Source organism: Anthonomus grandis, chromosome 8 (genome assembly GCF_022605725.1).
Source record: "Anthonomus grandis grandis chromosome 8, icAntGran1.3, whole genome shotgun sequence".
In the NCBI taxonomy this organism is placed as follows: Eukaryota; Metazoa; Arthropoda; class Insecta; order Coleoptera; family Curculionidae; genus Anthonomus; species Anthonomus grandis.
In genome coordinates, this window is record NC_065553.1 from 26,793,089 (window position 1) to 26,805,930 (window position 12,842).

The 12,842-nt window shown below is 34.6% G+C and overlaps 1 protein-coding gene across 4 annotated transcripts in view; it reads right to left on the reverse strand.

The window, feature by feature from the left end:
• Positions 1 to 12,842, reverse strand: part of LOC126739392 (E3 ubiquitin-protein ligase MYCBP2) — a 714,511-nt gene that overhangs the window by 224,914 nt on the left and 476,755 nt on the right. For all 4 annotated transcript variants that reach the window (XM_050445054.1, XM_050445056.1, XM_050445053.1 and 1 more), the window contains exons 37-39: positions 12,422 to 12,655; positions 12,027 to 12,150; positions 11,836 to 11,969 (exon numbers count right to left, since the gene is read on the reverse strand). In XM_050445054.1, coding sequence (XP_050301011.1) covers positions 11,836 to 11,969; positions 12,027 to 12,150; positions 12,422 to 12,655 — 492 coding nt within the window. The remainder of the gene's footprint in view (positions 1 to 11,835; positions 11,970 to 12,026; positions 12,151 to 12,421; positions 12,656 to 12,842) is intronic.

The following is a 12,842-nucleotide window of genomic DNA, read 5'->3' on the forward strand; positions in this document are numbered from 1 at the left end:
TGAGGAGATCATGCAAGGATTTTACAAACATTCCGGCACTGAAAACATTGCATCTATCTTTAGTTCTATCGAATTCGAAAATATAATCGGGTCCCTTGTTATCAAAACAACATATCTCGAATTGAAAACATCCAATTAAGATTTATAAAGTTTCTCAGATACAGACTATTCAAATCTGGGGTAGTTCTTAGTATGGAGCAAAATATGTCTTAGTTGTCTGTTACTGCATTGTCACTAAGAAGAGGAATTTATAATGTCTGTTTTTGCTTACAAGGAACTGAGTGGCCTAACTAGAGGTTAGGTTAAATCTTCCGCATATTCCTTTTTGTCGAACATCATATCTGTTAAATAATCCAATAAATAGGATTTCTGCAACTGTTAACCGGTATGCAGATAGTCTTAATTTCTTTTGCAGTAATTTTAAAAAAATTAAGAAATGTGCACATGATGTTATCTTAGTTTAGTTTTCTATTTCTAGATACTTAATAGTTAATATTATACAGGGTGTCATTGAAATGGTGTAAAAAAATTCGGGGGGTGATAGTACTCCTAAAAATTTTAAAAAAAGTTCCTATAACTATAGGGTGGAAAATGCATATTAAGGGAGTTAGGGGCACTGAAAGGGTAAATTTAAAAAACGGTTTTTTGAAATTGTAGGCTTAAAAAACGAGATAAAATTTCGAAAAAAAATCCTCTGCCATAAATTTTGACCCAAAATCAAATGGTGATACTGAAAAATAATTTGGAAAATCGGAAAGGGTAGTTTTTGCAAGGGTAGGGGGTTAATTCGTGAATAACTTTTTTTAGGTTATTTTCTTCGCAACGTGGGTTCATTTTTTGAAAACTACATACTTTTTCCTACAAAAAAGGTACTCTTGTTGCACATCGCCCAGAACGATGGTTTTCGAGAAAATTGAAGGCAAAAAGTTTGCTCTGATGGGCTGCTAACTGGTTAAACAACATAAACTTATGAAAGTTATGGGGTTTCAAAAGTAAACAAGTAGTTATTAAATAATTAATTGAAAAATCTAAATTTCATGATTTTTAAAACATCGTATTGCTTTAAAAAAACGAAATAAACCAATTACCAAAATTCCTTATTAAATGCATACTTATTTGATTCATTAGCCTAGTTTACACCGCGAGTACCAAATATTCAATACGCGGACCCAATCCCCTATTCTCAAACTCAACGTGCGCGAGTTGACAAGTTTACACGTTGCTCTTGCTCCGGCAGACTATCCCGCTCGAGTCATCTTCTGTCGTTGGTTATTAAGAAAACAGGTACAAGAACCCCTTTTTTTGGCAAATATTTTATGCACGGATGAAGCTGGGTTTACAAGAAATGGAATTTTCAATTACCATAATACACATCACTGGTCCGATGAGAACCCTCATGCTGTTGTGGAAAGTCGACACCAAATTCGATTCTCAGTTAATGTTTGGGCGGGAATTCTTGGCGATAGACTTATTGGACCATTTTTTCTACCCCCGAGGTTAATTTGACACCTTTTGAAAAGTCGCTTGTTATTTATAATAATAAACATTTTAGGCTAAATGGTCAAAGTTACCTTAATTTTCTAATACATGATCTACCAGCACTTTTGGAGGAAGTTCCCATAGCACAGAGGCAGATCACGTATTTTATGCATGATGGTGCACCAGCTCATTTTCCGCTAGCGGTGAGGAATCATTTAAACCAAGTTTTTGAGAGGCGTTGGATAGGACGTGGTGGTCCACAAGCTTGGCCAGCAAGATCACCAGATCTTAATCCATTAGATTTCTACTTCTGGGGCCACTTGAAAACTTTGGTTTACTCAGTGCCGATTAATACTAAAGAGCAACTACGTCAACGCATTATCGACTGTTCCAATCAAATTCGTACAACCCCAGGGATATTCCACAGGGTACGCAGATCATGAAGAAGAAGAGCAGATGTCTGCATTGAAATGAATGGTGGTCACTTTGAACATTTACTATGAATGAATTAAGAAATGCATTATTTTAATAAGGAATTTTGGTAATTGGTTTATTTCGTTTTTTAAAGCAATAAGATGTTTTAAAAATCATAAAATTTAGATTTTTCAATTAATTATTTAATAACTACGTGTTTACTTTTGAAACCCCATAACTTTCATAGGTTTATGTTGTTTAACCAGTTAGCAACCCATCAGAGCAAACTTTTTGCCTTCAATTTTCTCGAAAACCATCGTTTTGGGCGATGTGCAACAAGAGTACCTTTTTTGTAGGAAAAAGTATGTAGTTTTTAAAAAATGAACCCACGTTGCGAAAAAAATAACCTAAAAAAAGTTATTCACGAATTAACCCCCTACCCTTGCAAAAACTACCCTTTCCGATTTTCCAAATTATTTTTCAGTATCACCATTTGATTTTGGGTCAAAATTTATGGCAGAGGATTTTTTTTCGAAATTTTATCTCGTTTTTTAAGCCTACAATTTCAAAAAACCGTTTTTTAAATTTACCCTTTCAGTGCCCCTAACTCCCTTAATATGCATTTTCCGCCCTATAGTTATAGGAACTTTTTTTAAAATTTTTAGGAGTACTATCACCCCCCGATTTTTTTTACACCATTTCAATGACACCCTATTATGTATACCTAATTACCTATTGTGTATTATCTTAGAATGTTTATGTAAACGTTGATAGTAATAAATAAATAAATTAGAAGCTAATAAATGGTTTGACCAAAAATATGACAGAGTGGTGCTTTCCTAAATTTAAAATGTTATGCCATTGTAGCTGCTTAATTTTAGCTGAAACATGGTGATACCTCCGTAAGCCAAATATAAAGTGACAACATTTATTCTGTAAAATTGCAAGCGATTTCTAGTAACGACATTGAAACAAGCATAAAAAACTATACAATAATTAACAGCCGACAAATATAATTTTTCGCAAAGCTTTTTTCTTAATTTCCAGTTTATTTTTGAGAACTTTCATTTTTGGCATAACTTTTTTGAAGTAATTTTTTTACGCGAACATCGTTAAATCTTAACTTAGTGTCTATAGACATGTCCACCATGGTTAAATCTCATTCATGTTCATATTCTACTAGTAAAATTGAAATTAGCTCTTCGAAAAGCTTAAGTATCTTTATTCTTAATACACAATCCCTAAGAAACAAGATGTATGAGCTTCATCTTTTGCTGGACACATGTAATTTTCCTAATATTGTACTTCTGAGTGAGCACTGGTTAAGGCCTAGTGAATGTTTTTTAATATATGATTATGTTCCTATATCAAATTTTTGTCGTCAACAATCTATACATGGAGGAGCCATGATCTTGGCTAAGCAAACAATTGAAACGATTTTTTGTAATATTGATAAGTATGATAATCTTCTGTTAGAGAATGTTTTTGAATTCTCTCTTTCTTTTTGTAAACGTTTTAATTTATATATTCTTTGTGTTTATAGGCGATCTACAGGAGATATTGCTATGTTTCTGGACAAACTTGATTCTCTTTTATCCCAGTTGTCCCTACACTCTAAGGTTATATTGGCTGGTGACTTTAATATCAAATACACTGATGAAACCTTGCCACGTACTTCTCTTTTAACTATTTTAAATTCTTACGACTTGAAAATGCACGTTCTTTCTCCCACACGAATAACTTCTTCATCTGCAACTACAATTGACTATTTTAATGACGTTGTACAAATTTTAATGACGTTTTATGCACAGTACTCCCATGTGGTATTTCCGACCATGAAGCTATTCTTGCTAAAATGCCATATAATACTGTATCATCTTCATCTCATTATATGGGAAGAATTTTCAGCAGGAGAAATTTCAATGCTTTTTCTGCTGCTACAGCTTCGGTAAATTGGCATGCACTTGAAACGGCTTCTGACCCACTTACTTTATTTTTTCAAGTTCTGTGTGATAAGATCAATCAGTGCTTTCCTAAAATGAGGCTTAAAACTAAGAAACGAAAACCATGGGTTACAAGAGGCCTTAGAATTTCAACTAAAAACCTCCGTTTTTTGACTAAATTGTGCAAATATACCACAAATGAAAATATCCTTGTATATCATCAGAAATACCGTAGTCTGTACAGAAAGACAAGACATTTTAAACGACTATTATTGTGATATACCTAATATCTTGCTCAAGGGCATTCATAGTAACATTGATCCCCTGCACTATCTTCAACAAGTGTCGGTTGAGCATTCATTTTTCTTTCATCCTGTCGAACTTACCGAAGTAAAAAATGAAATCAAACCCCTAAAAACCATAAATCATCTGGAGCTGATGGGATATCTTCGAGGTTGTTACTCTTTTTGCCTGATTCAGCCTTAAATGCTTTGGTTTCTGCCATAAACAATTCTTTACATATTGGCATTTTTCCTTCATGTTTAAAAGAGGCGGTGGTTATCCCTCTTCATAAGGGTGGAGATTTGGATCAGCCTTGTAATTTCCGTCCCATTTCTATTTTGTCTACCCTCTCTAAGATAGTTGAAAAACTTGCAAAAAGCAGAATTTTGTCATTTTTACATCATAATGGCATTTTGTCTGCAAATCAGTTTGAATTTCAATCCGGTAAAGGGACTCATGATGCTGTTTTTAGCTTTTTGGAGAGCGTCTATGTGTCCTTGAATTCTGGAGAGTCATCAGCGGCAGTGTTTTGTGATCTATCCAAAGCATTTGACTGTGTGGATCATGGAATACTGTTATCTAAGCTCGATAAATATGGTTTGAGGGGCGTAGCATTGCGATGGCTTGAGTCCTATCTATCAAACCGTACTCAGAAGGTTACAGTGTCTGGGTGTTTGTCTGCTTCTAGATCCCTAAAATGCGGCGTTCCCCAGGGTTCAGTGTTGGGACCACTGTTATTTTTACTGTATGTGGATGACTTGAGTTCATTGAAACTGCAGGGCAAGGTGGTTCAGTTTGCTGATGATACCACCATACTATGGAGCCATAAAAATTCTGATTATATTAAGACTTGTATCGTTGAGGACCTTCAGATTTTATCAGGGTGGTGTAGAATGTAGGTAGTTGCAGAATAAAGAGTGCTGCAAGTTCCTAGGAATTACCATTGATTGTCGCCTTCGGTTTGAAGATCATATTTTACATTTAGCTGGGAAATTATCTTCTGGATATTTTGCAGTAAGAATGGCCAAACAAGAGCTGGGAGGGGTGGTTGCACGTTCAGTGTACTTTTCACTTATTGAATCTCATATTCGGTATGGCTTGCCTTTTTGGGGTTTAACCAATAAGAGGCTACTTAACATTGTCTTTGTTATTCAAAAAAAAGTAGTTAGATACCTGTGTTCTGCTAAGTTAAGAGATTCTTGCAAACCCCTCTTCATTTCTGAAAAAATCCTAACTCTTTTTTCACTCTTTATCTTAGAAACAGCTGCTCTTATTCACAAAATTCTCAAACTACCCTCTGACACTGGCCATTTGACTCGTCGTGTAAATGATGTTCCCCTACCTATTCCTACGTCTTCCCTTACCAAAAACTCATTAATTTACGTAAGTAAAAAAATTTACAATCATGTTCATCTATGTGTTAGACATATATCGGATGTTAAGAAATTTAAAAGAGAATTAAAGACGCTTTTATTGGCTAAGGCATATTATCAGCTTTGCACAAAGTAAGTCACAGTCAATCATGTTAAGCTCTAATTATGTCATCTGTCAGGTTTAGTAGAGCTGTAGTGGTACATAATGTCCGGATATGAAGCCTGACTGATGAGTTAGAAACAAGATGTTGGTTTTAAAGAAATCTGCAAGCTCAGTGTCAATTTTTGATATGCCAGGCAATAAGCTTATGGGACGAAGGTCACTTAAATTGGTTTATGGACTTGTATTCCTCCAGAATTTAGCACATTGGAGAATATTAGCATTCTGCTGGTATTATGTCGCATCCAGGAGTTTTTTTTTAGTTTGTTGAGTGTCACTATTACTTCTTGGAAGCCTGTCTCCTCAACGTCTATTTCCAATGTCTTGTATTTTGTGGTCTCTGCAATTATGCCGTTATTTGCTTTAAGAATATTGTTGAAATACGATTTCCATATTATAAGTATTTCTGCCATGTGTTATTAGTTCGTCTCCATCGCTTTTTATAATACTGCTCGTTATGGGCTTATATCCTTTCTCATCTGCACTATTTCTCGAAAGAATCTCCTACTATTGTTGCTTTTGGCAACCTCCCGCAGTTGCTGCCGTACTTTATTCTGGTGTGCACTTTTCTTCTTCCTTATAAGTTTCCTTGCCTCCTTTCTGTATGTTTTAAATTTCTCTATGTTGGCGTTATTATTGTCTTATAACATGCGCAATTTGGTTTTATTTTTGCTGTTTGGATTTGTTTGAATTCCACATTATACTTTCCTCTTTGTTCTGCAATTCTTTCTTAGTATTTTTTTGGTGACCGCCTAGTTGATTTAAGGGTGTACCAGACTGTTTCTATGTTTACAATTTCAGGATTGTTTTGTCGTAGCTGGTTTATCATTTCGGTCTGATACTTGGTTCTTACTTCAGCGTTTCTAAGTGCGCCTACTTCCCTTATTGTGTATTTGTGGCTTGCTGTTCTTTTGTTTTTGATTGCTTTTAATTCTCAGGCGTATTTTTGCCTTGTAGCATTTTTTTTTTGTTCCCTTAGCATCATCTTAAAAAAATACTACATACTTTCTTTTTATTTAGTTTACTTTAATTTGGAAAGAATATTGTTTATTAATTATTCTAATTTATTTATGTTAATCTCGGCAACATCGCTTTCGGAGGTATCCGTAATTTAAACAAAGTATGTACTGTGTGTTGCCTAAAAGCTCAATGGACTTTTAAATAATTAAATGGACTCTTGAAGTACTTTTAATTTATTTCGCCATCATTAAACCTGTTTTTTATATTGTGTTACATATTTTATTATTAACAACACAGTTTACGTTTGTATTTAAGTATTTTATTATCAAAAAATGCATAAACAAAATCCAGTCTAACTTGACCTTGCTTTAAACAATCAGCGCATATCGATCTTCGGGTTAAGGTTCAGAGTTGCCATATTGTGCTGGAAGGGAAAAGCGGCTGATCTTATTATTTTCAATATTCAAAATGAATTAAAATCATTATCATTATTGATTGAGAATCATATCATTATTGAAGGATTTTGATAGGTCCTGGTTTATGTTCTTCAGTCGTACATAATTATTTATGTAGATTTCCTAGCAGCTCTATTCCTTTTCCTGGTAAAAGGTACGTTGGCAACAACGGCAATGGTTCGGTGGTGGAAGGTCACCAAGCACCAAGGTGAACCTTGATGCCCATCCATCTTTCTTTTTGGCGTGCGACTGAAGATCTGACAAGTCGTTCTAATTTTGCCTAGAAAAAAGGGCGAATCAAGTAAAGTTTTCCATTTCGGGATGAGTTAATATTTTAAACTTACTTATTTTTCGCACTGCATCTACCGATGTAGTTTTCCTTTTGCTGACGGGCGTGGTTTATCTGATTTTATGATTTTTGAGTTTTCCCATGACATCACAGATTCCTTTGTCCTGCGTTGCTGCCCAATCAACTTTAACGAAGGTTGATAATTCTACGCCACAAAATATCTTTGATTGATATTGTTGGGGGGTCCTTCTTACTTATTGCTTAGTCCTTAGTCCTTATGTCATTTTGTCTACTTTTACCTGCCCCAACCACGTGATTGCTGCCATACTGCCTGACGCCAATTTCGAGGCCGAGCCCTGCCTTCAATCTTTGCTGATTGCTGCCATACTGCTTGACGCCATTTTCAACGCCGAGCCCTGCCTTCAATCCTTGCTGATAGCTGTCATACAGTTGACGGTGTCATACATCACGCTCAAGGCCGAGTCAACGCCTTGACGCCATTTTCAACGCCGAGCCCTGCCTTCAACCCTTGCTGCTTCCAGACTGCTGACCTTCATCCTCATCCACCTAAGGCCATGCCTTCAGGCCTGTCAATCGCTGGATAATGCTTCCCTAGCATTCCTACGCAGTAACGCTGAGCAGGAAGTGTTTAAGCTGCGTGGCGGAGTTGGTAAAATTTCATCATACTTATATGAACTTGGTTTAATGATTTATTTATTCTATTTTGATTTATAAGTAGCCCTGTGCGTACTGTCTATTTAATCCTTTTTTCCTGCGCAGAGAATTCATGAATTTTCCCCAGGTTTAACGTCATATAATTAATGTCATATTCCCATTTTAATTTAATATAAACCCATAGAGCTACACGTTCTCTTTGTGATATTTGAGTGTTACTATCACTATTTTCAGTATCTTTTTTATTCATTTTTTTATCACTATCACACCACCATTTGTAAATAGTTGTAAGTATTTTATTGACCGCACGGAATGCAATGTTTCAGTTCACATCTAGGGTATAAAATAAATTTTGTTAAAAAATTAAAATAAACCGTTTCACTTGAAGTTGATACCAGTCCAGACTATTGCTTTAAAAAAAAAACATAATTAATTTTCTTGATTTACTTAATTATAAACAACATCTTTAATTATAAAATTTAAATAAACTTTAATTAAATCAAGTGGCGTCCAAAGATGAAATCAGTAAGTATAAAAAGGGAGGGATGATCTGCCCACCACCACGCTCACCAGACTAAAAGCTGCCGTGCATTTATGAGGCAAAAAAAAAATATCCATAGGGTAGAAAAATTGCCACAGTCTTTACTAGAAGTCCGTGTTTGCACTTCTTAAGCTTCTCACATCGATAGGGTTTTTTCAATATCTAGCGCATTGACCAGGTGTTTGCTATTTGCTATTGCCATTTGGTGATTTAGAAAAAAAAGCAAAATATTCCTAAGACCCTTAGGTTACAATATTGACACCAAAATGTACAGGGTGGCCAAATAAGAATGCGAGGTACTGTATCTGGGAAACTGTTCATCGTAGAAGCTTGCGATAAAAAAATTTATTACTAAAATGGCCAAGAGAATGACCTGGAAAATATTTTCAAGATTCTAAAATGGCCGCTAGGGGGCGGAACTGCAATCTTGAATCTAGAAAACTGATGTTTCTGTAAATTTTTCTGAATTAACCTAACAAAAAAATAGCTGATTATTAAAGTAGAGACTAATCCGAACCTTTTTTATTTGAATAGTTTTGCTGTATCTCTAAAAATAAAGTGGTGGGGGCTGTTCAAAAGTTGGCTTAAAACACACCCTGTATACTAAAAACGCCTTAGCCGATTTTATCAAACTTGGGCTAGTTAAAAAGAGCTATTATTAAGCTACGAATATTATTATATTTCATGTTTTTTCAGTTTTACATCTCGCCACTAGAGGGCTTTTTTCGGCTTTCTGACACAAATGACTAATTTTCTCAAAAAACTTAAATGCGTTGATATGATTTTTTTTTCATAGAAAAATAGCTAAATGATGTCTTAATAATCTTGCGAAAACCGCAACTCGATATCTTGTTCCTAACCTTAAATATAGGCCAAAGAATATTTTATACCTTTAAATTTTAATTTTTTTATACTAATTATTTTGGAATTTTTTAAAATTCACTACTTTTAAAACAAAATTTACCATTTTTGAAAATATTACCTAATATCACTAAAAGGTAAGTATTAATAATGCTTATATCAAAAATCAGACCTATTTTATGTTATATATTCACTATGGATATAATACGAAAAAAATAATTATTAGAAAGCAGGCCATGGAATGCAACAAAACAAATGTCTACTCAAATTATAAACACTCCTCAAATTGTCAATACTAAGTTGTCAAAAGTTTTACGTTACTTGAGCATTTTTTGTTTTTGCAAAATGCGTTTTACGAACGATGAAGCTGTTGATATGCTTGCGGTTTATTTTGAATGTCTTCAAAATGCTGCAGTAGCAAAAAGAGTTTATGCTGCTCGATATCCAAATCGAAGTCCTTGCGATATTAGATTTTTTCCCCGATTAGAGGCGAACTTACGAGCCAATGGTAGTTTTCGGCCTAGGTTTCAACGGCCAAGAATTAGAAGAAATGTGGACAATATTAACAGCGTACTGGGATATATTGAAGAAAATCCTCATGTTAGCACAAGAGCATTATCCCTTGAATTAGGCATATCAAGAACAACGATTCAAAATATTTTGAAGGACAATAGGTAAATTCTAATAGCCATCGCCATATATGGATTTATTTAAGTTCAGCTTTTTTTTTAATATATTTATAGAATGCACCCATATCGTGTTAATTTACATCAGGCATTGGAAGAAGCAGACTTTGACCGTCGGTTGGACTATTGCCATTGGATATTAGGCATAATACGCGAGGACAGAGATTTTTTATTTAAAATTCTTTGGACCGATGAAGCCACATTTAATAGTGACGGTAGAGTCAACCTGAATAACATGCATTATTGGTCTGCAGAAAATCTGCATTGGTTGCGTGAAGTTCAGCACCAAGGGCGCTGGAGTTTAAATGTGTGGTGTGGTATACTTGGAGGCAACATTATTGGACCATATTTTTTTGAGCAATCTCTAAATGGCAATGTTTTTTTCTACTTTTTGGTAAATTAATTACCGTTGTTGCTGAAAGATGTGCCACTGGAAGTCCGGCAAAATTTGTTTTTGCAGTTAGATGGTTGTCCAGCACATTTTGCTAGGAATGTGCGAGAGCATATTAATAACATTTTTCAACAGCGGTGGATTGGAAGAGGAAGCCTGTTTCCATGGCCTCCGCGATCCCCAGACTTAACCTGTCTTGATTTCTATTTATGGGGGCGGTTAAAAGACATTGTATTTCAGACTCAGCCTACGACTAGAGAAGATATGAAAAACCGCATTCGTAATGCAATACATACCATACCGAGAGCCGAAATTGAAGCTGCAGTTCTATTTACCCATGAGAGGCTTCAGCAATGCATAGAGCGTGATGGTCAGCATTTCGAGCATTTACGGGGGCATCAAAACCCTTTCTTTTTAAAATCGGTCCTTTATAGGGCCACAACTTACAATATAAAAGAAATTCGAAATAAATTATTTTGTAGTTTTTATAAATATTAAGGGATTTCCATATAAAATTTTCTTTGGCCTAAATTTTAGGTTAGGATGAAAATATTAAGATGCGGTTTTCGCAAGCATATTTAGGCGTCATTAAGCTATTTTTTTGTATAAAAAAATTTATACTATTGCATTTAAGTTTTTTGAGAAAATTAGTCATTTGTGTCAGAAAGCCGAAAAAAGCCCTCTAGCGGCGAGATGTAAAACTAAAAAAACATGAAATATAATAATATTCGTAGCTTAATAATAGCTCTTTTCAACTAGCCCAAGTTTGATAAAATCGGCTAAGGCGTTTTTAGTATACAGAGTGTGTTTTAAGCCAACTTTTGAACACCCCCCACCACTTTATTTTTAGAGATAGAGCAAAACTATTCAAATAAAAAAGGTTCGGATTAGTCTCTACTTTAATAATCAGCAATTTTTTTGTTAGGTTAATCCAGCAAAATTTACAGAAACATCAGTTTCCTAGATTCAAGATTGCAGTTGCGCCCCCTAGCGGCCATTTTAGAAACTTGAAAATATTTTCCAGGGCATTCTCTTGGCCATTTTAGTAATAAATTTTTTTATCGCAAGCTTCTACAATGAATAGTTTCCCAGATACAGTACCTCGCATTTTTATTTGGCCACCCTGTACAATATTAGGGACAGTAATACTAATAAACGTAAGAATATTACATTCGGTGAATATTGTAATAAAATGTTTCAAGAATCTTCAAATTACCGAATGTTTCTTCTTACAAATTTTATGCAATTTATTATGCTATTAAGGAACCTTTTTAGAAATGTTAAATACATGATGACAACAACTTTTTTTTTACTATAGATAATTACCTTTGAATTATCAGTTTCAGTCACATTGTCCAAATACAGTACGTTATTTGTGCCAATGGCCAAAGACCAAGCATCTTCGTCAACGTTAAAACAATATTTCTCTCTAGTTGGTTTGTCCAAAAGCACCCAACAACCTAAATGAATTAAATATTATAATAATCTTACAAACATATTTTTCTGAAGTAACAAACCTTCCGAGTTCACCACATACTCACTAACGCCAATTCTATTTCCCAACACTAACATACCGACAGGTGGCGCCCTTAAGCTTGGTCTGCTCCTCACATTATGTCCAGAAGCACCACATTTGATAACCTAAAATTGATTGTTTTTTACGAATATTACGAAATATAAGCATTCTAATATAGTCTTTGATAAAAGAAGACCTTTATTTTAAGTGCCAAAGTATTTATCAAGCCATGCTTAAAAACATAAATTTACATCACTATCATTGTATTTAAAAAGGAAAACGGAATGTGTGTTTATATCTAACAGTCATGAATTAAATCATAAATTAAGGTATCTGGAGCCCAAAAGGCAAAGAAGACTAGAATTTTCTGCACACAAGCAAGCAATTCATTCATACCTTATAACTTATCTGCGATCCTTTGGTTTTATCTTGAATATCAGGCAGCTTTCGTAAAATGGTATCGGTAATCACTTGATCCAAAATGGTTTTGGGTTCCTCTACCGGTAACAATAAAGTTTTTCCTAAATGCTGATTGTACTGAAGACACCAGGCTTCAATGACGTGTGGATTGCAGTACTGGCGAATGGTATCGGCAGAAAGTCTCAACCAGACTCCATCATCGTTATGGATCTTTAAATAAGTTATTGAATATTTTTAAGAATGTGAAGTCCAGGTGAAAGATCTATTAGAATCTTTGATGTGTCGCAGATGCCGCACTAAATAGTCCGTGCGCCTATGTCATATTTATTGTTGCACGATATACATGTTTAAATGGCAAAATATTATATAATTTATCTATGAAATCATTTTAAATATA